Genomic DNA, 18,969 nt, shown 5'->3' with positions numbered 1-18,969 from the left:
AAGGACAGTGAACTTCCTCTGTATGTTTTATGGAATGCCTCAGTAAAAAAAGTGTAATACAGCCACCTTGAATATACCCATAATACCAATGTTAGGTATTGTCATGATACTGTATTATGAGATACCCATCTTATCTCAATTGACTTTGAACTTGGTAAAAGAAGGTAATTGACTGCTCAGCAATGTTGTGTTATTTACAGCCTGCAATACAGAATTAAAAAGGAAGTGAAAACAGCAATTCACAGAGACAGCAAAATACAGTGGCAGTGGTGAAAGTTACGAATTTCTCTAAGGAACATCTCTACTTTATTGTGAGATCAATTGAATATTTTTTTTACAAAATGAATCTGTGGCCTGAAAGTGTCTGAACTTAAGGCACAAAGGTGCTAAGAAGATGTAGGTAGACTTATGAAGCTACAGCTCTGTTTTTGCCCAAAGCCTGAGTTCTGTTATACTGTTGAGAATTAGAAAGTGTGTGTGTTGGGCATGGTGCCTTCAAGTTAAGACAAATTCTGAACTTAGTTTTGTTCTTAGCCCTTCCTTTGGGAACAGTTTGTTGGTGTGTTAGCTTAAGAAAATGATCCTGCTTTCAAAGCTGCCATAAAGGGCTGTCTTTCCCTGGCAATCTGACAATTTATGTCCTTTGCTCTAACAGGTTATTGTTGAAAGTTCATGATCAAGATAATTACTGTGAACCAATCAAGAATATGCATAAGTGAGCACCATAATCCTTAGCACATCTGCCCATCCCTTGTTTTGTAGATACCAAGCTTGTTCCCATCTGATTTCCTTGACATTGTCTCCATTTTCTGTTCTAACTCAGCAGTTACTCCACCTGTGTCTGTGCTGAGGGAGTAGCAATGTCTGATTGGGATAAAAAGTAGAAAAGAGAAATAAGTAAAGATATTTTGGAGGCTTCAAATATTACAGTTTTAATGGAGTTTAAACACTTGAGGATGCATAGTATAGGGCATGTTTTGGAGTTGCACAATAGCTTGCCTTTCTGTTTTTGGTGGTTTTGTGTATGTTTATATATATAGAGAGTCTTAATATTAAACTATGATTGATGAACTTGTCTTGACTTGCTTACAGTCAAAAGATGGCACAAGTTTTCATAAATACTGGTCCAAAAACCACCAACATACACTTTAGCTTAGGAAAATTTTATCTTAACAGGAAAGCTTTATTCTCTGTTAATTTTTCTCAGTTTCCTCTTATTAGTAGCAAAACCTTAAACATCCCTGTAGGTGTTTGTGTGAGTTTCTCTTTTCATAGTTATCTAAGTCTCTTGTAATCTTTGTTTTCTGCATAGGCTAAATGTTTGAAAATTTAAAAGGATAAAGAAGAATTGAGTGGGTTATTTTTCTAAATATATATGTTATAAACCCCCACACTTAACCTGAGTATTTGTTTACAGCTTAGTCTGAACTTAATGTTCCTGAACTTCTTGTGCTACTGTGGACAAACCAGGTGTTTAATTGTAGAACAGTATCATACACACAGAATAACTGATAGTAGTTTAAATGCCATGCTAATTCTCATGGCTAAAACTTGGAGTAGAATTGGAAAAACGTTCTTAATAAGCAGATTTGAAGGAATTAGGGTGTCTGAGGTGTTTTTGTAATTGTGTGGCACATGGAAAAATATTACTTACTGTATTTTATTATCCTGTCTTTCATTACATCTTTTCCACACAGGACACACAGGGCACTTCAAGAACTCTTTTGAGGGATCCTCTATTGATATTGGAGAAATCTCCCTTGCATTATATTCTGCCTTGTTTTCTTACTCTGGCTGGGATACACTCAATTATGTAACAGAAGAAATCAAAAACCCAGAAAGGTAAATGATTTGAGCTTTCTAAATGGGGATGTTCCCAGGTTGGGGGGCTTGTGGCTGTTACTCACTAATGAATTCTGAGCTTATACAGAAATGAGTGGAACTGCTCTGCTGGTGAGGCTGTGGATGGCCAAGGGCAAAGATTTACTAAACTCCATTAAAAGTGAAAAAGAAATTAAAATGCAAGAACAATTAAGTGTAGATGATTGCAGGATGTTGTATTCAGTGCTGGATAAACTTTCAGTTCAAGATGTTGTTACAATTTATTATAATAGGTGTCATTGTTGCAGTGGTACCTAAATGTTGTCTGTGTTTACCTGTGCAATCATTCTGATTTCATATTTAAGAATATTCATATTTTCCATGAGTTTATACTCTAAAAGTGTAATTGGCCAATCTTGCCCAGTTGTGAGTCTGTAAGCAGACACCTTTATGTTAGAATAGATTCCCTTTGATGATTTTTGCATCCAGATTGCTATAGCTGAATGGTAAAGAAGAATGAGATTTTTTTTTTAGTTCTTCCAACTGATTTTGACTTTTGCAGTTTATTCCCTTCTATGTTGGATGTTGAGTTTTATGCTGGGCATTTGTCTAACCAGGAAAGCTATCTATTAAAACAGTGGATAAGTACTTTAAAGAAAACCTAGCTATTTTTGGTTAGATTGAATTCCAGATTTACAGTTTGTTTCCCTAAATCCTCTTGCAAAGATTTGATAGAAATATTCAGAAGACACACATTTTGTATTTTCATCAGTCATTTGGTCCTTCCAATAATGGGCTTTTTTCTGCTGAAAAGCTTCTTTTTTGAGTATTGTTGCAATGCCTTTCCTTTTTAAAGTAAGTATAGTGTTCTCTGTTATCAGTTTGATAGCTCTTCTATTAGATGCATTGTTTTGAAAAACAATTTTTCTCACAGTATATTTTTATATATATATAAAATATAAAAAATTATATATATATTATATATATAGTATATATATTTTATATATATATATATATCTGATGAAAATTTCTTCATAATCATTTGCTCTAGATAGGCATCAGTGCCTAATACAAGCTTCATTCTTGGTAGAATGGTAGCTGGTAAAGTGAAGTTCAAATTTCAGCTTTCTGCATTGACAGTTCTTGGGAATAATGAGGTATTCCAGACTTTTACAAAATTACCATAAGAATTACATATTTTTCATGTTCACTTGATTGGTAGTGCCTTCATGCTTATCCACCCAAAAGTTGCAATCCACAAATTTTTTTGACATCGTCCCTTGGCGTTAATCTTGGATGATGCAAAGGCCTTAAAATGCTATTTCAGATTTTTGTTACATTGTGTAATATTTCTGAACTAAATTCACTGCTTCTTTTTCTTCTCTGTGCTGGGATTCATGGGTCTCTTACTATGAGTGTGCAACCTGAAAGAAGAGTCAGAACTCCCAGTTACTAATTTACTGATTTATATACAGGATTGTGGGCCCTGTTTGTTTTTCTGCTTCTATGGCAGCAGACAGATGCTGGACTTCTGGGCCTCAGGAATTTTTTGAGGAAACTTGCAAAGTTTCAGACTTGCAAAATACTCAGACTGATAATTTTTATGCTTTGGCGTTTTGTTTTTTGGAGGTTTTTTATTGTTATTACAAACAATGTTTATGGCAAATGCACATCAATGTCACCCTGCTGTATTTGATTTCAAGCTGGGCAAATGCGAGAGTAACATTCTCAATTCTGCTTCCCCTTTTGAAACATTTGAATATTCCTGTGAGGTTTGAGGGAAGAATAAGACTGATAAAAGCCAAAGCCGCACATTAAAAATATGTTTCTGTGGAGCTGCACACTCAGGGCTGTGACTTTATCTCACAGTTAACTCTTACCTGCTCACATCTAAAGGTTAGCAGTTTCCTGTTACTCTTGACTTGGTTCTGTGTAGCTTTCTAGACCTGTGTTTGCTAGTAGGATACACCACATAGCTGTTCAGCAGTTTGAGATCTGCATCTCTGTTGTGCAGCCCAGTTAGGTTGTTCTCTGCAGTGATGAGTGCAGATGAGAACAGGGGTTTGGTTTAATAAAGCTCCCTGCATCAGTTCCAGAAGGAGGTGCTGAAAGGACAACCCCATTCCCCAGGGAGGAGGAGGGCAGAACCTCAGAGCTTTGCCTCTGGGTTCTAAATGTGGTAATTAACATGGACATTAGGAAATCATTTAAAGCATGTAAGTTTGAAGGCTGTTACTACAGATGTGGAAACCTTGGAGTGTTTGAAGAGCAGTTGCAGAGAATCCCTTTTTACACATAATTTAGGTGGTAAGTTAGTATAAAAATCTGATTTTTTTTCCAGTCTTCTATATTAGAATTTCTAGTTATAAAAGAAACCAAACTCTGATTCCATAGATACCTTCTTTGAAATCTTTATGCTGGTTTCATTAATTTTCTCTGTATTGTAAATGATACAAATAAATAACTTTAATCTGTTACTAGTGTAAGTTTTCTTTTTCTACCGTTGTGGGTTTTGGAGTTTTGGCATTTTTTTTGTCTTACAGGAACTTGCCCCTGGCTATTGCAGTGTCTATGCCAATTGTGACTATTATCTATATTATGACCAATATAGCTTACTATACAGTGCTGGATTCTCATGCTGTTCTCGCTAGTGATGCTGTGGCAGTGGTAAGTTGACCAAGTGTTACAAGTGAGTGTTTGAGATGCTTAACAAATCATTGTAAGGGTATGAGCAAAAACCAGATTCTTTGGGTGGTGGAAGAGATTCTATCCTCTGGAATCTTTAGGAAGACATAGAACATTGTATTCAGTGGATGAATGAAGAAAGGAGGTGAGAATTAAGTTATTCAAAGAAATCTGATGAAATTGAGGCACTTTGATCTGCTCAGATATTTTGCATGTGACACAAGCTACAGATTGCTTGTTGCCCTTTATGTAGTTGGTGCAAGTTGGCGTAGGTTGAAAATTACATTGATGAATTTTTAAAGAAACATGGTAGTAATATTGCTTCATTTTCAAGTCTGGTGTAATCAAGCAGCAGTTACATTTCAGCCTCCTTGTTGCTATATTGGGAAGAAGTGAAGTGGCTTTCTCCTTTTCAGTGAAGAGGCTTTGAGCTGGAAGGGGTGGAGTGAAGCCATTTCCAGTTTCTGAATGGACTGAAAGTTCTGAGTAAAAGAAGTATGAAAGTATCTTTCCAGATCACATTCTGTGCTGTTTTTATTGGTGATGGGGCAAAAAAATCATGCCAAGGGGTTATATGGGAAAAGAAATAATAAAATGCCCTCCTTTTACAACACAATTGGCTTCATGTCATATAGCCCCAGTGTTGGGGCTAAGAAATGGATTTTTTGAAGTTTTTTTGTTAAAGAAATTTAAGTGATACAGCAACAGCCAGCTTAAAAGTTTTGTAAATGCTCTTCAGATGGTTGCTGACTGTGTCAAATCACTCACTTTTTCAGTGATTCCTGTCAGAGTCTCACAGCTGACTTCTGTTTTACCTCCTTATGGAAACCCTTACAACCTTTGCTATTAACTTTTATGGAGATGAAAATTACTCTGTAGCACAAACACAAATAAAGAAGAGCAGACATTTTACCTCATCTTTCACTATTACTGAACAACATTTTGATGTTTTTTGAGACTACTATTGTGTTTTTGTCTGTGAAAGAGGCAGCTGGCTCCACAAGCACTTTCTGGGCTGTTTTGTCTCCTGACTGGAAGCATACTGGCTGCCAATGCACAGTTTGATACCTGTGTTTGGTCATGTTTGTGGGCCTTGATTGAGTTCCTACAATAGGTGGTGTTTGGCAACCTACTTCTTTTACCTCTTCCTTTGGAAGAGCTAAAAGTGGTTGAAGCAAACAGTTGTCCTGCATAGCCAGCTGTCATCTTTCTTGGAGCTGTACAGCTTTGTCAGCAGACTGGGGATAAAGAGGATGACTTCAGTTGCATCTTTGAATATCATCCTGTGAGTGCAGTGTAAATCCATCAGTTCACCCTGGTGCTCTCATATTCTAGAGCAGGCTTGCTTTGCTTTGCCATGCTCCCTCGATGAACTGAAACGTGGGAGGCTGTGTGTTTCAGCTGTTTTATTCTTCTTTGGTGTATTTAATAATTATTGACTGTTCTCAACTAACCACAAAGATATCAGGACCCTGTACCTGATTTTCGATGCACGAGCCGGAATAGTGGGTACTGCCCTAAGCCTCCTCATCTGAGTACAGCTAGGCCAACATGGAGCTCTTCTTTTTTCTAACTGAATTCAGACAGAAATTTTTAAGTTCTTCTTAGACCTTTTGGGTATTACTTCTCTTCCTTCATTGGCTTCACTGGCTTCTTTTCTGAAAAGGAAAATCCACTCGTCCTTAGCCATCAGTGTCATGTTCCTCTTCTTTGGTTGCACAGGCACTTCCCAGTAAGGTTTCTTTGGATGAAGAGCACAGTCCATACCTTCAAACTGAGGGTAGGCAGTTGCTTTTAGAGGGAGAGTTGTTCAGTAAGTTATTTGCCTTCTTTCTTGGAGCCAGCTGTAATTCACTGCCAATGCAACACTCCTGATGGCAGCTGCATGGAAGTTCTCTGGCTTTGGAGTCCAAGCTGAAAAGCTGAACTTGAGAATGATATATTATATTTTCAGTATGAGATAGGTAATAGACTTGGGAAACACTGAACCCTTGTTCTACAGCTAGCTATGAGAGATGATCTAAGATCCTTAGATCCTCTAAGAAGAGGATAAATACCTGAGAAGGTTCAGATCAAATATCTTCAGCACCTCCATGAAAATATTAATGGAACTGTTTTACTGTTGGAGCTGACACTGGAAATTTTAATGTGGGCTGTACAGAAGAGAGAACTTACAGGCATGCAGGAATGCAGTGTATTAATGCAGCAGAGTAGTGCTGGTTCTCTTGCCATAAGATTATATTCAGTGACCCAAAAATGAAGTGGGAATATTATGCTGGACTTCTTACCGCACTGGTACCTTTTTCTCCCAGTAAAGTTGTTGCAAATAATATGAGACAATTATGTCTGTTTGAGTAGAATTGATAAACAGCATGGTAATTGAAAGGAGAATTACAAGAGACACATTTAAATTGTTTTCTTTTGCACCTTTACAATTTTCTGGGTTTGGTTGATGGGCACTCTTCCTTTTAATAGATGTGACACTAAATCTAATTTGGTCAGTGGGGAGAGATGTCATACAGTATCCTGACAATGTAATCTATGGCAGTGGGAGAAAACTTCTGCTCAGGTGCTTTGTGGTTTTTTTTTTTTTTGTGCAGCTTCCTAATTGCCATTAATCAAGAGTTTGTTTTTGTTAGGCAGTAGCACCTTAGAGTCCTCAGAAGCTCAAAATTAATAAAACATACTGTAATTCTGACTGCCAGATCTTCCTGTAATGTGGGAATGTATTTATACTTCACCTCACGAAAAATTTCAAAGCAGAATTAATTGTGTTTCCAAAATACCAGTCAGATTGCTCATATATATATATACATACACACATATATATCCCCTTACTGCTCTGAATGTTAATGGAACTTGGTCTGGAAAAGCTCCTGGGCAATAGGATCTTGAAATGAGTTAATGTGAAGAGGCTCTGTAAATGCCTTTTAAACTTTCCTAACAGAAACACCTGATAATCCTTGGGTATTTTTTGGTATAAGTTTCCTATTCATGTTAGGCTACATTCTCTTTGCATTTGTCCGTTTGTCCCTCCAATCAATACTGTGTGCTGCTTTGCCAGCCTCACATGTGCTTGTGGCTCCTTATGCTCTCAGTGTAGTCTGACATTTCTTGTGTGCCTCTAAGTACACTTCTAATGTGCAGCTAAGTGTGATGAAACAGTTCTCATCTTGTGATTTGTAATATGTATGTGGGCCTTGCTACTCATCTGTGTGCCTGAATTACTGAGTGTGAGGAAATATCCTGTGTATTTTGCTGTGGCAACTCTTTATGCTGGAATTTCTGCTGCTTTTAGTTCAACCTGTTTGTACAGAACTGTTGTTTGGACCTTTAAAAGGACAAAAAAGTGTTCTTGCAAACCATTCAAAACTTACCAGCTGATGATCATGAGATCAAACTAACCCAAGACAAAAATAAAATGGAGTTTATTCAGTCATTCATGCCTTGAAACAAAGCTGTAATTCAGTTTTTGACCATTCTTCTGGGAGTAATGTAACATTTTAGTTATGATTAAATAAGGGCAGTTCAGCTGAGAAGTGCAAGGCTGGAAAGCCTCTTCTTTCATTATTATTCCCTGATGTTTGAAAAAAAAAATCAAAACTAAAGGGGACAATTCCAGCTGCATGTCCTACAGGGTGCATGTATCCATGTATACCTTACATATTCAATGGATGGGAGGGCATAAAAGAACTGTATCTGTACTTGCAAGGGTTACATCAGCACTTCTCTGAATTCTGTTTCCAAGCTGTTAGAAGCAGTTATAATTCAAGTCTGGACTACAGGATTTGTCAGACTATAGCAGAGATGACAATTTAATCTCTTAATCCTTCTTGCTCTTTAGACTTTCTCAGAAGAACCCTGAGATGATATCCTCATAGTGGTGGTTTTCTCCTGTTATGGTGGACTAAATGTTTCTGCTTATAGCTACCTCCAGGTAGGCGGCTCTGTCATCCTCCACATGCCTTTGTAAATGCTCTATTCTTTCCTCCATTGCCAGCTCATTTGTTTTTATATATGTACTTCACAACTCCCAGAAGTAGTTGTAGTTAAAAGTAGAATTGGTGAGGAGCTCAGCTCAAAGCCCAGGTCTGGCTCATTTCTGGAGGATCCATGATTGTACAGTTGTGGTTTTAGCAGAAAACAGCCACTAACTCTGCTACTTTTCCCTCCCCCTTTCCCTTCTTGGTGCAGTGCACTCAGTATGCGTGCTTAATAACTTGATTTTGTGTTGTACTTTCCTCTACCCTGCCTTCTTATGCAAAATAATCCTCTGATATGCATGCAGTGAATGTTTCTGTGGCTGCTTTTACTTAGACTTCAGTATCTCTTTTAGCAAGAAATGCTGTGGAGGTCTTTGGGTTTCTTTGTTCACAAGAGACTATAGCTGAGCTTGGAAGAAGACATTTCTTGGCATCTGTTAAAAGGAGGGTATTGAAGTACTTTAAATTTGTACTCAAGTGTCTGAGTAGTAGTAATGAACTTGGCTGATTTTTGTTATAAATAAAGGTGAAACCCTGTCAGGAAACACCTGTCTAAAGGCAGGTGGGTCTTTATGTTCATGTAAAGCTGGTTAATATCAATAGATAGATTAGGCAAACTTCAGGGACCTTTCAACTTTGTTTTGCTGAAAGATCATTTTGCAGGCAGGTAAATCTACTTGGCAAACCAAGCTGAACTTTTTTTAGATGATTCTCAATTAAAATAGTCTTTTGTACTGCCTCACCTCAAGTTTAGCTCTTGAAGTTTTTCTGCCCTTTGCTCTGATGAATCCCAACTACAGCATTAGAAAGTAGATTGGAAATGACAGTGTTTGTTAGGGGTTTTCACCACATTACTCTATTTTTTGAAGAGTCTGACTTGTACAGCTCTAGGGAAATCACTTATTTAGGCTTTGAGCTGGATCAACAGTTGATGTAGCACATAGCCTGCATCCAGAATACATTGAATCTGTAGCATTTTGGTCTGTATATAATTTGTGAGTTTTACTGTTCATTTGAATAAATACTGCTTTCCAAGATGTGTGCAACAGTATTAGCATCTCCTAAAACAACTGGATACACATTACAGGATGGAAATAGCCTTTGAGTTAGTCCTGTACTTGTCATTCACATTGGACCATTTCCAGATGTTTCAAAAGGAAATAGAAAAGAACATCATTGCAAAGAACATCTTTGGAGGGAAAAAATTTCTCCAAATGTTATATTAGCTAATTTGCATCCTTCAGGATAAAATTGCATTAATAGTTTTTTTTTTTCTCTCTTCTTTAGCTTCAGCTGTTAATATTACTTATCTAAATGCTTATCCTTTAGGCAGTTTTACTAAACATCTTAATTCTCTAACATCTTGTTCTGTAGCTTAACTTCATATATTAAAAAAAAATCCTCCAGGAGTTTTGTGTCTGGTAATTTCACTTATTGTTTGGCTTCAGAAATCAGCAGTTCAGGTTTAAATATTCCTTTAAAATATTACAACAATTGCTTGCTAGAGTTTTCTTCTTGTCCTCATTCTTGTTCTGGAGGAATTGTCTTAATTCATTGACTGGATCATAACAAATTGCATTCTGCTTCAGGGGACTGCTGCTTGCTAAGATGTAAAATGTTCAAATCTTTGTTTGAATACTTATATATGAGTATGTATCTTTGTGTTTCCCTAAATAGTGACTTCATGCTGTCTAATTTAATCATGATTCTTTTGCTACTATGACTGTTAGTTTGCTTCTGTAAAAGAAATGATGGAAGTGATTTAGTTATGTGTAGGTAGGCTTGGGATGGGTAGGAAGGCTTCCACCCACATCCTCTGAACAGCCTGAGGGCATTTCTGCCTCACTTCATGCCAGTGTCCAGATATGTGCAATGCTCAGACCAGGATGGGAGATGGAATCCCTGTCAGTCTGCATTAATTAAATTTCCTCATGTTTCAAATGTGTTGTCTGATACTTTAGGTCTCTCTGACTTTTTTCTCCATCCAGGAGGTTGAACAGAATAGACCAGGACAGTATATTGCAAATTATTACCCATTTTTGTTTTAGATCCAAGATTGCTGGCAATCAGTGGCTCTTACCACTTGCTGTTAAACTTTGATGCTCCTGATTTCCTGGTTTCAGAGCTCTACCATGGACAGTCACCACAGTTTCTTGCAGTATTGTCTAGTAACATCAAATATTGAGCAATTGATAAGATCAATTGCTCTGTTATTTGCCAAGTTGTAAGAGTAGAGTCCAGAGGCCCTGCCAGTGGAGCTAAACAAAAAGATGCTGCTTAGGAAACTGGAAAAAAAGGAAATTAAAGTAGATTCCTACAATAGAATCTATGAGCAGCAGCTGTGATGTTGGCAGTGGTTATTCACTGCAATATGACATTTCCCTGTTTGGTTAGGTAATATTTTTAGTAATCCAAAGAATGCTCACTTGTGTTCTGTAGGTCAGTTAGATAATAAAATATATTAGGATTGGGAAGAAAATGCTCAAAACATTTTCTTTTCCCTTGTGAGCAGAAAATAGGACTTCAGATGCTTGGCTAAAGAAGTTTGTGTGTATTTAGAATCCATAAATAAATAAGAGAGCTGTGTGATTCCTTGTGCTGCATTATGAACTGTTCTTACTGTGTTACTATTTTTCCATACAAGTGTATTACAAAAGCTCTGATATAATATTTTTACATATTCTTTTTTGCAGATATTTTCATGTTTCCTTTTCTTTTCCCTTTCATCAGACATTTGCTGACAGGGTATTTGGTATATTCAGCTGGACGATTCCCATTGCTGTAGCCTTTTCTTGCTTTGGAGGACTTAATGCTTCAATTCTAGCATCATCAAGGTAGTGCATACCTCTTTCAGCTTGAGAAATGTTCATAATTCCTTTTACATGTTACTGTTATGCTGATCTGTTATGAGAGAGGCAGAAAATACTTTTAAAACTCAAACCATAATGAATAGCCACAATAAAACCACAGATCTAAACAAACCTTTGTGTGTGTCTGTACATATACCCTTAACACTGCCTTGTTTCTCCAAAGCATTCCTGAGTGTATGCAGAGCAAAATTATAAGATCCAATTAATTTTGTCTGGTGAAAATGAATCAAATGAATTTTCTGATTGTTTGCATTACCTTCCATTTTAATTGATAGAATAATTCTAGCAAATTTTTGTTTTCAAATGTATTTATCTAAAACTTACTGACCTTGTAATATCAGTATTTTAAAACTTTGTACTTGGAAAAGCCCTAAAAAACTTGCTACTGCTATGAAGCTGCAATCAGAAAGCTTAGGATACTGTCTGGAACCTTTTCTTTGAGCACTGATTGTGGATGTAACTAGCAAAAGTTTTAAATAGATTTATCCAGGCATTTTAATATTCTTTCTATCCATTGAATGAATTTGCAATGTCTCTACTGAGAAGAAATATGATCATTTGGTGAAGCAGTCAATATAGAACAGTTGGTAATAAAATTGTGTGTTTGTTTTTTTGAGCATGTGGTTGAGTGACATCATTTTAGGGACCTGGCAATCTCTTCTGGTTGACATTGAAAACTGTTTTTCCCTAAGCTGGAATGATTTCAGTGCTAGCTTTTAGAATTTTGTGAAACAATAAAAATTTGTTTCAGTTACCTTAGAGATTCCCTACTTTACCTGTAGGACGATTTAAAACAAAAAAGGTTGTTAACAGCTTGTTTCTAAAAGCTTACCTCTCAATGGTTGTACAATACACCTTTATAAGAAGGTTCCAGTTTAAAGGACAGAAATTCAGTGTTGTAAACATTTATTTTGACTGGTATTGTTCTTTGATTTTCTGTAATATATTCTCTCTTGCCTGTGATCTCAACATGTGTTTTACTTCTTTTTTTCAGGCTGTTTTTTGTAGGATCTCGGGAAGGTCACCTTCCTGATCTGTTGTCTATGATCCACATAAAGAGGTTCACACCTGTGCCAGCTCTGCTCTTCAATGCAAGTTATTGCTTTTCTTTTCAACTAATTAGATGAGACACACAGCACAGCTTCCCTCAAAATGGAGCTTCAACACAGGGCTAGAAAAATGTACACAAATATATATGTATAAAAAATAACATGAGAAAAGTATAAAAGAACTAGTCCATGTATGTATTCAATTTCATGCTGAAATCAGAACATCAGTTTAGCAGAAGGCCATGCCATAAGAAATGTGTTCTGTTTACAATGGATTGCATTTTCAGTTTCTGCATTTGAAACTGCAACTAAAAATTGACATACTGTATATAAAAGATTTCTGCTGCTCAAGACTGAATAATTCCTGAATTATTCTGCTCAAGACTGAATAATTCCTAGAGCCCAGTGCTTCTCTCAGATCCTTACTGCATCTAAAAGCAGCTGAGAAACCCAGTCCCCTGAATAAGAATGTCATTTATTGTGATCCAGTCAATGAATTAAAGTAACTTTTTCAGAACAAGAATATGATTATTGAAAGGAAAACTTAAAAAAAATTCACAAGAGATAAAATATACTATCATCAAGGTGATTGCTGAGAGAGTAATATTTTGAGGCACAAAATTATGCCAGACACTAAGGAGTGTAAGGTGTTACTTAAAGGCAAAAACCAGGATAAACAGTAAGTTTCAAACCTTTGTGTTTAGATCCTTAGTCTTGTTCTTTTCTGACAGTGTTTTATGACCCTTATTTACCTGGCTGTGGAAGATGTCTTCAAGCTGATTAATTACTTCAGTTTCAGTTACTGGTTTTTTGTTGGTCTGTCTATTGCTGGGCAGTTATATCTACGTTGGAAAGAACCAGATCGGCCTAGACCTCTTAAGGTAATACTGATTACACAATTGTTAAAAATCCCTGCCTTCCATATAATATAAAAGTACTGTCTAAAATCTGGACCATACATGTTAAGTGTAAAGGTTACAGATTGATCAGGACATAAAGTGTGGTTTCCCTTTGATATTATACCATGAAAGTTAGCCTGTCTGCTAGGTAAGATTGTTGTGTCAGTGTACTCTACTATTACATGCTAGTTCAATAAGTACCCCTTCTGTCTGCCCACGGGAGATTGTCTCAAGAGCCTAACACAGTAGTTAGCCTTTTATCTAGCAGCAGAAATCTCTGGTTGGAATTGCTCAAGTTAAGTAACTCTGTGGATCACCTTTAGCTTCGATGGTATCTGATCCTCTAACCTCATACTTTGATACTCTACTCAAAAAAGTCAGTAATTCTTGTTTCCCAAGTTTTACTGGTTTTGTCTAAAAACACTTCATGCCACTATGCACTTTCTTTCAGCACACAGAGTTACCATACTTGATTACTTTTGCAATATTTTGCAACAGTTCTGTTAAGAATAATTCTGCAATTTGCTTATCGTGCTAAATAGCCAGATATATGAGAGGAAGAGCAGAGAATTCTACAGAGTGGGTTTCAGAGAGAAAAGTCTGTATCATAATGTTTGTAACTATAGATAGTGAATATTTCATTAACACTGTGTTCTCTTTTTTCTGTCTACAGCTGAGTCTGGCTTTCCCGATAATATTCTGTATATGCACAATATTTCTGGTGGTAGTGCCACTCTATAGTGACTTTATAAATTCAGTGATTGGAATTGGCATTGCTTTATCTGGAATTCCATTCTTTTTCTTGGGAGTATATTTACCTGCATCAAGGAGACCTCAATTTATTAACAAGTTTATGGGTAAGTTTCTTTGTTTGCTGGAGATGTTGTTAGGAAAGGGAAAAGTAAGTAGGTGACTCTTGATCTGTTCATGGAAAGGGTTGTGGTGGGCTGACCCAGCTGAGTAGCCAGAGCTAGCTCATCAGCACCCCCAGCAGCACGAGGGACAGAACAGGAAGAAAAAAGGTGGGAAGACTTGCTGGTCAAGTCAAAGAAAATTTAGTGAGTGAAGAGGCGAAAAAGCCCTGCTGCTGCAAGAGCAATCAATCACACACCTCACAGGCAGCCCAGTGTGCAGCCAGTCTCCAAGCAACAGCTGTATGAGGAAACACTCCCACAGGCAAACACTTCTTGCTCAACCCTTTTCTATTGCTGGACATGACACCAGGGAGCATGAAAGAGCCCTTTGCATAGTTTGGGTGAGCTGTACTGAACATCCTCCTGCCAGGCTGCCTGCCCTCTCCCATCCTGCCAACTGCAGGAAGAGCTAAGAGGAAAGAAAAGAAGCCTTGATATTATTCAGCAATAGCCAAAACATCAGGAAAAAGTCTTTAATTTGAACCAAGATTGATGATTGTAAAAGGTGTGAACATTCTTGGTAGCACAAGCTGTCCAGCTTTACTGAATTGGTTATTTGAAAATAGATAGATTTTATGTCAGTAAAGAATGGAATTTTGCCTTCTGTTGAATTACAGTTTGCCAGCAGTTAAATTACACAAATTTCAACTTTTCTCTATCGGTGCTCTTTGTTATTGTCACTGTGTGAGACAGCCATGATGAGGGATGTGGTAAGGAAGGTTTATAGCATAACCTGACCCTGAAAGCAGGATGTGGTGCTGCAGTAGTAGAATGTATGTAAATACTCAGTAATCTTGTAGCTTTCCCTCTATGCTATTAGTTTTACTTTCTTTATTCCACAAATTTTACATTCTTAATTATAGGGAAAAAAGATTTTATTCAGTTACTTGGCAGGGTACCTAAGAAGCAGAACACCCTAGGATATCAACAGAACAGTTTAAGATTTGTTAAAAATGAGTGGGACAAAGTTATTGTACTAGCTTTTATTGTTTGTTTCCCTAAAGAGAGGTGAGACAGCATTCCTGATAGCTTTGGTTAGCCAGATGTGTTTTGTAATTAGAGTTGAGATAGGTGGCTGTTGTTCTAATCTGTCTCCAATTTCTCTGCAGGTGCAGTCACACGGAACATACAGCTGCTCTGTTACTGTGTTTTAACAGAGATGGACCCAAATGAAGAAAAGAAACCAGAAATCAAATCCAACTAAAGTTTAAAGCCATTGCAAGAAGCAGGAGGGAGGACAAAGCAATTACACAAAAGAAAGGGAAGAGCTGGAACTGGAAGACACAGAAAAACTGGTTTGGGTGGTCTTTCAGAAATGCTGAAAATATTCTTACTTGCAGATGGATTCCAACATGGGTCATGCCCTTGTGTCATCCTCCTAAACTATGGCATGTTTTCAGGGCAGGTTTTCATTGGATAATGATTGCCTACTCATTACCTACTCACACAAGATGTGTGTCAATACTGTTTCTTTTCCGGAATCGGTACCACAATGGTAAGAGCTAATGGATCAAATTAGATTTCAGCAGAAACAGGTGGTGAAGTAATGCATTATTACATCAGACTAAAACCCACTTTGACTCCAAAGACTAAGTAATTTCCAGCTTAATTCTGATGGATGCTTGCATGAAATGATTTGCAGTACTGTCTCAGTTATTTTCTCAGAAGAAAACTGGTCACAACAAACTACTTCATTTGTTTTTCTGCCCCTAATGATAAATTAAGTTCTGCTCCATTATTTATAGACTGAACCATGCTACATGGAAATTTATCCGACTGTGGCAAGGATTTAATCAACTAAATCACCTTGCCACTGAAGATTTGATTAATGGTTGATTTTTTTCTTGTTAACTCTTTGGTACTTTGTGTTGTATTGTGTTCTCATACGTTTTAGTTGTATAAAGTTGTACTTTGGTTTATACCAGTTTCCCCCTGTTATAATGGTTCTGCCCCTGCTGCCTCCTCCCTCCTTTTTATGTCAATCTCCCTACCTGTTCCCCAAAAGTGGCTGAATCCTTCCCTTAACCCCTCCCCAGCATCCTGTCCATCACTCAACGGCCCATCCCCTCCCTCTAGAAACTTCTACCAAGGGCGTTGAGTGATAGGTTCAGGCACTGGGACCCCTCCCTCGGCTGGCTCTTATTGGCTCTCCTACCTGCCTGTTTCCCTGGTCCCCACGCCCTCCTGTATCCCCATTGGCAGGTGGGCAAACCCTCCCTGATTTGCTCCCCCCCTTTATAACACCCTGCACACTCCAAATTGCCATTTTCAGTTGGCTGCAGCTGCTGGGTTTGGGCTCTGCTTTGAGTTCTGCAATAAACCTGGGCTTTGGCCTCGATTGGGGTCCACTCTCCTCCTTCTCCCTAAGTCATGCTGCTGTCTCATCCCAAAGGGGAAAGGCTCAGCTGCTCTCCCAACCTCCCGAGGAGCAGGGGAGTGTCCCCTGCAGCTCGCTGTGCCAGAGCAAGCCAGGGTGGCTCCGAGCACCCACTCGGAGAGGCGTTGCTGCAGCTTTGTAAATCTCTTCCAGGTTTTATGAAACCTCCAAAATCAAAATGTTCAGTTTGAAGTCTGTGAACAGTTGTTTAATTGCTTCAGTGAAGACACAGTAGCTGAGTTACCTCAGCAGAGAGAAAATTCCGTTCATAAATTTGAATGCTGTTCACTAAAAAGTGACCACTAAAACCTCCTAGAAACCACTTTCTATAGCAGAATTTCTGTGGCCAATACTAGATCTTGACAGCTAAGTAGCAGGGAGAAAAACTAGAAATAAAAACAGAAGTATAAGGGTACTTCTGCAGCATAGACATGCTGATTCATAGTCTATGTATAAATTCCAAAGCTGTAAGCCTAGAATCAGGGCTGTTTTGATACTGAATTCTGGTGCCGTAAAAGTTAACAAGAAGCCTGTTTGTCTGGCAAAGGGAGGTATGTATTTCAAAAACATACCTGAGATTTTTACCTTAGTTCAGAATGTCTCAGTTGACCTGAGTTTGGCCACATGTATGGTTTTGTGCATTTAAGTTGAACTAAATCTTGAAATTACAAGATTATGGCTGAAGTAATACACACCTCAAAGGGTGCACCACAGTTGCATCAGGTACCTGAATAATAGTGGGGATAATTTGGATTTTTGCACTGCCTTGTTAACTTTTCTCTGAAGCAAACAAAAATGCCATCTCCACTCCTTTTTGTTATTACTAGTCAAGACTGATTGGCCTCAGTACTGCTGCAGCCTCCAGTCCATGAGTGACATTGACCAGCTAAGAGCTAATCTTATCAGCTGTTTTTGACAGACTCAAGTAGGAGAGTGCTGAAATACTTCATGTGTCCAAACATGTACAATAGAATTGTTTAAAGATCTACAAATGCAAATTAAAATGGTGACCTGGGTTCAGCTCGGCCAACTTCTGTGATTTTTAAATGAGTAAAGAAAACTTGGTAAAAAAAAAATTGACAATTTAAATGCACATTGTTCTACTTCAACTGTTAAACTACTGGGGAGAGTAATGGATAGGTCAAGGCATTTCATATGCTCAAACACTTGTCACTTGTGAAGAAAGTCAATTGACATTTAGGAACAAATGAATTAGAAAGCAGTAGGATAGGGTGCCTTCCAGGACTTCCATTTCCCATCAGGGCAAGACACATCGATCTTCTTGTGAAACCTGACATATTAGTCATGACTGGAAGGGCTGCTGCCAACAGTACCTCCACATCTGTACGTTTGCTACAGGTACAAACTCTTGGGCATGCAGCTTTGGGAAAACAAAAGTAAAGGTCCCTGGTGTCTGTGTATCTCTGGGAGCCTTTCAAGAACCCTCAGCCAGCCCCGACAGATTCAGGCAACAAAAACCCTCAAACTCCTCCCACTGAAGATTATGTAGTAGGAGATTGCGGTGTGATTTTGTAGGGTGACTTGCCTTGTTGTTTTGTCATCTGCCAGGAGGTCAGAAAGTGCAGATGATGTAATATTGGCCTGTTTAGCAACCCAACACTCTAGGTGTGACAATGCACCTCGAGTTTTGGCTGCAGACACCCGTGGCAAAAATACGGTGATTGCAACACCTTTTGGTTCAGACCAATGTATGATTTCAGAATCACTATTTGGGTCCAAATTCCTTAAGTTTCTCTTTTTGTGGGCTGAATTGTGGGCGCTGGTTTTGGTTCACCAATCCATGATTTGGGTCTTGTTGGGTGTAAACAGGCTCAGCTTTCCAATGGTGCATGGACCTCCGATCAGACAAGAGGGGATGCCCTGCCCACGCTCTGTCACCACAAATAAGGAAAAACCCTTTAGGGAGGGCATGGGGCTTATTATCAGGGGTGACGACATCTCCACATGGGAAAGGCTGGATGGCAGCTGTTATCCTTGTAGGGCGGAGCTTCAGCATCTGTCTAGGCAGAAATTCAAGCTTCACTTACTGACTGTTCAGTAGCTTCCAAGTGAGGAAGAGTGTAGAGAAGCGAGTGCCGCGCACAGCCTGTCCCGGGGGCGGGTGCTGTGGGCCGGAGCTGTGCTCCTGCCGTGTCCGCGGCTGTCACAGCGCGGGAGGAGCCGCCGTGCCCTCGGTTAGCGGCAGCGGACGGCGCTGCCCGCGGCCGGGCTACTGTGCAGGGCAGCACAGCCAGAGCGGAGCCCCGAAAGGCCGCGAGGAGCAGCCAGAGAGAGGCGCTGCTTTGCAAACCCCTCCAGGAGCACCGGCTGTGGTTTTTGAGGACTGTATTTGGTCGTGGAAAATAAAATC

The 18,969-nt window shown here is 38.6% G+C and overlaps 1 protein-coding gene across 2 annotated transcripts in view; it reads left to right on the top strand.

Moving 5' to 3' along the window:
* SLC7A6 (solute carrier family 7 member 6) overlaps nt 1–18,952 on the top strand; it is a 28,978-nt gene extending 10,026 nt beyond the window's left edge. For both annotated transcript variants that reach the window (XM_059481324.1, XM_059481323.1), the window contains exons 4-10: nt 1,698–1,842; nt 4,365–4,488; nt 11,220–11,323; nt 12,354–12,450; nt 13,140–13,289; nt 13,981–14,164; nt 15,331–18,952. In XM_059481324.1, the coding sequence (XP_059337307.1) occupies nt 1,698–1,842; nt 4,365–4,488; nt 11,220–11,323; nt 12,354–12,450; nt 13,140–13,289; nt 13,981–14,164; nt 15,331–15,425 (899 nt within the window). In that variant the 3' untranslated portion in view covers nt 15,426–18,952. The remainder of the gene's footprint in view (nt 1–1,697; nt 1,843–4,364; nt 4,489–11,219; nt 11,324–12,353; nt 12,451–13,139; nt 13,290–13,980; nt 14,165–15,330) is intronic.
* The last annotated feature ends 17 nt before the right edge of the window (nt 18,953–18,969 follow it).

Source organism: Ammospiza nelsoni, chromosome 13, assembly GCF_027579445.1.
Source record: "Ammospiza nelsoni isolate bAmmNel1 chromosome 13, bAmmNel1.pri, whole genome shotgun sequence".
Lineage (NCBI taxonomy): Eukaryota > Metazoa > Chordata > Aves > Passeriformes > Passerellidae > Ammospiza > Ammospiza nelsoni.
This window is presented reverse-complemented; position numbering and strand designations above follow the sequence as displayed.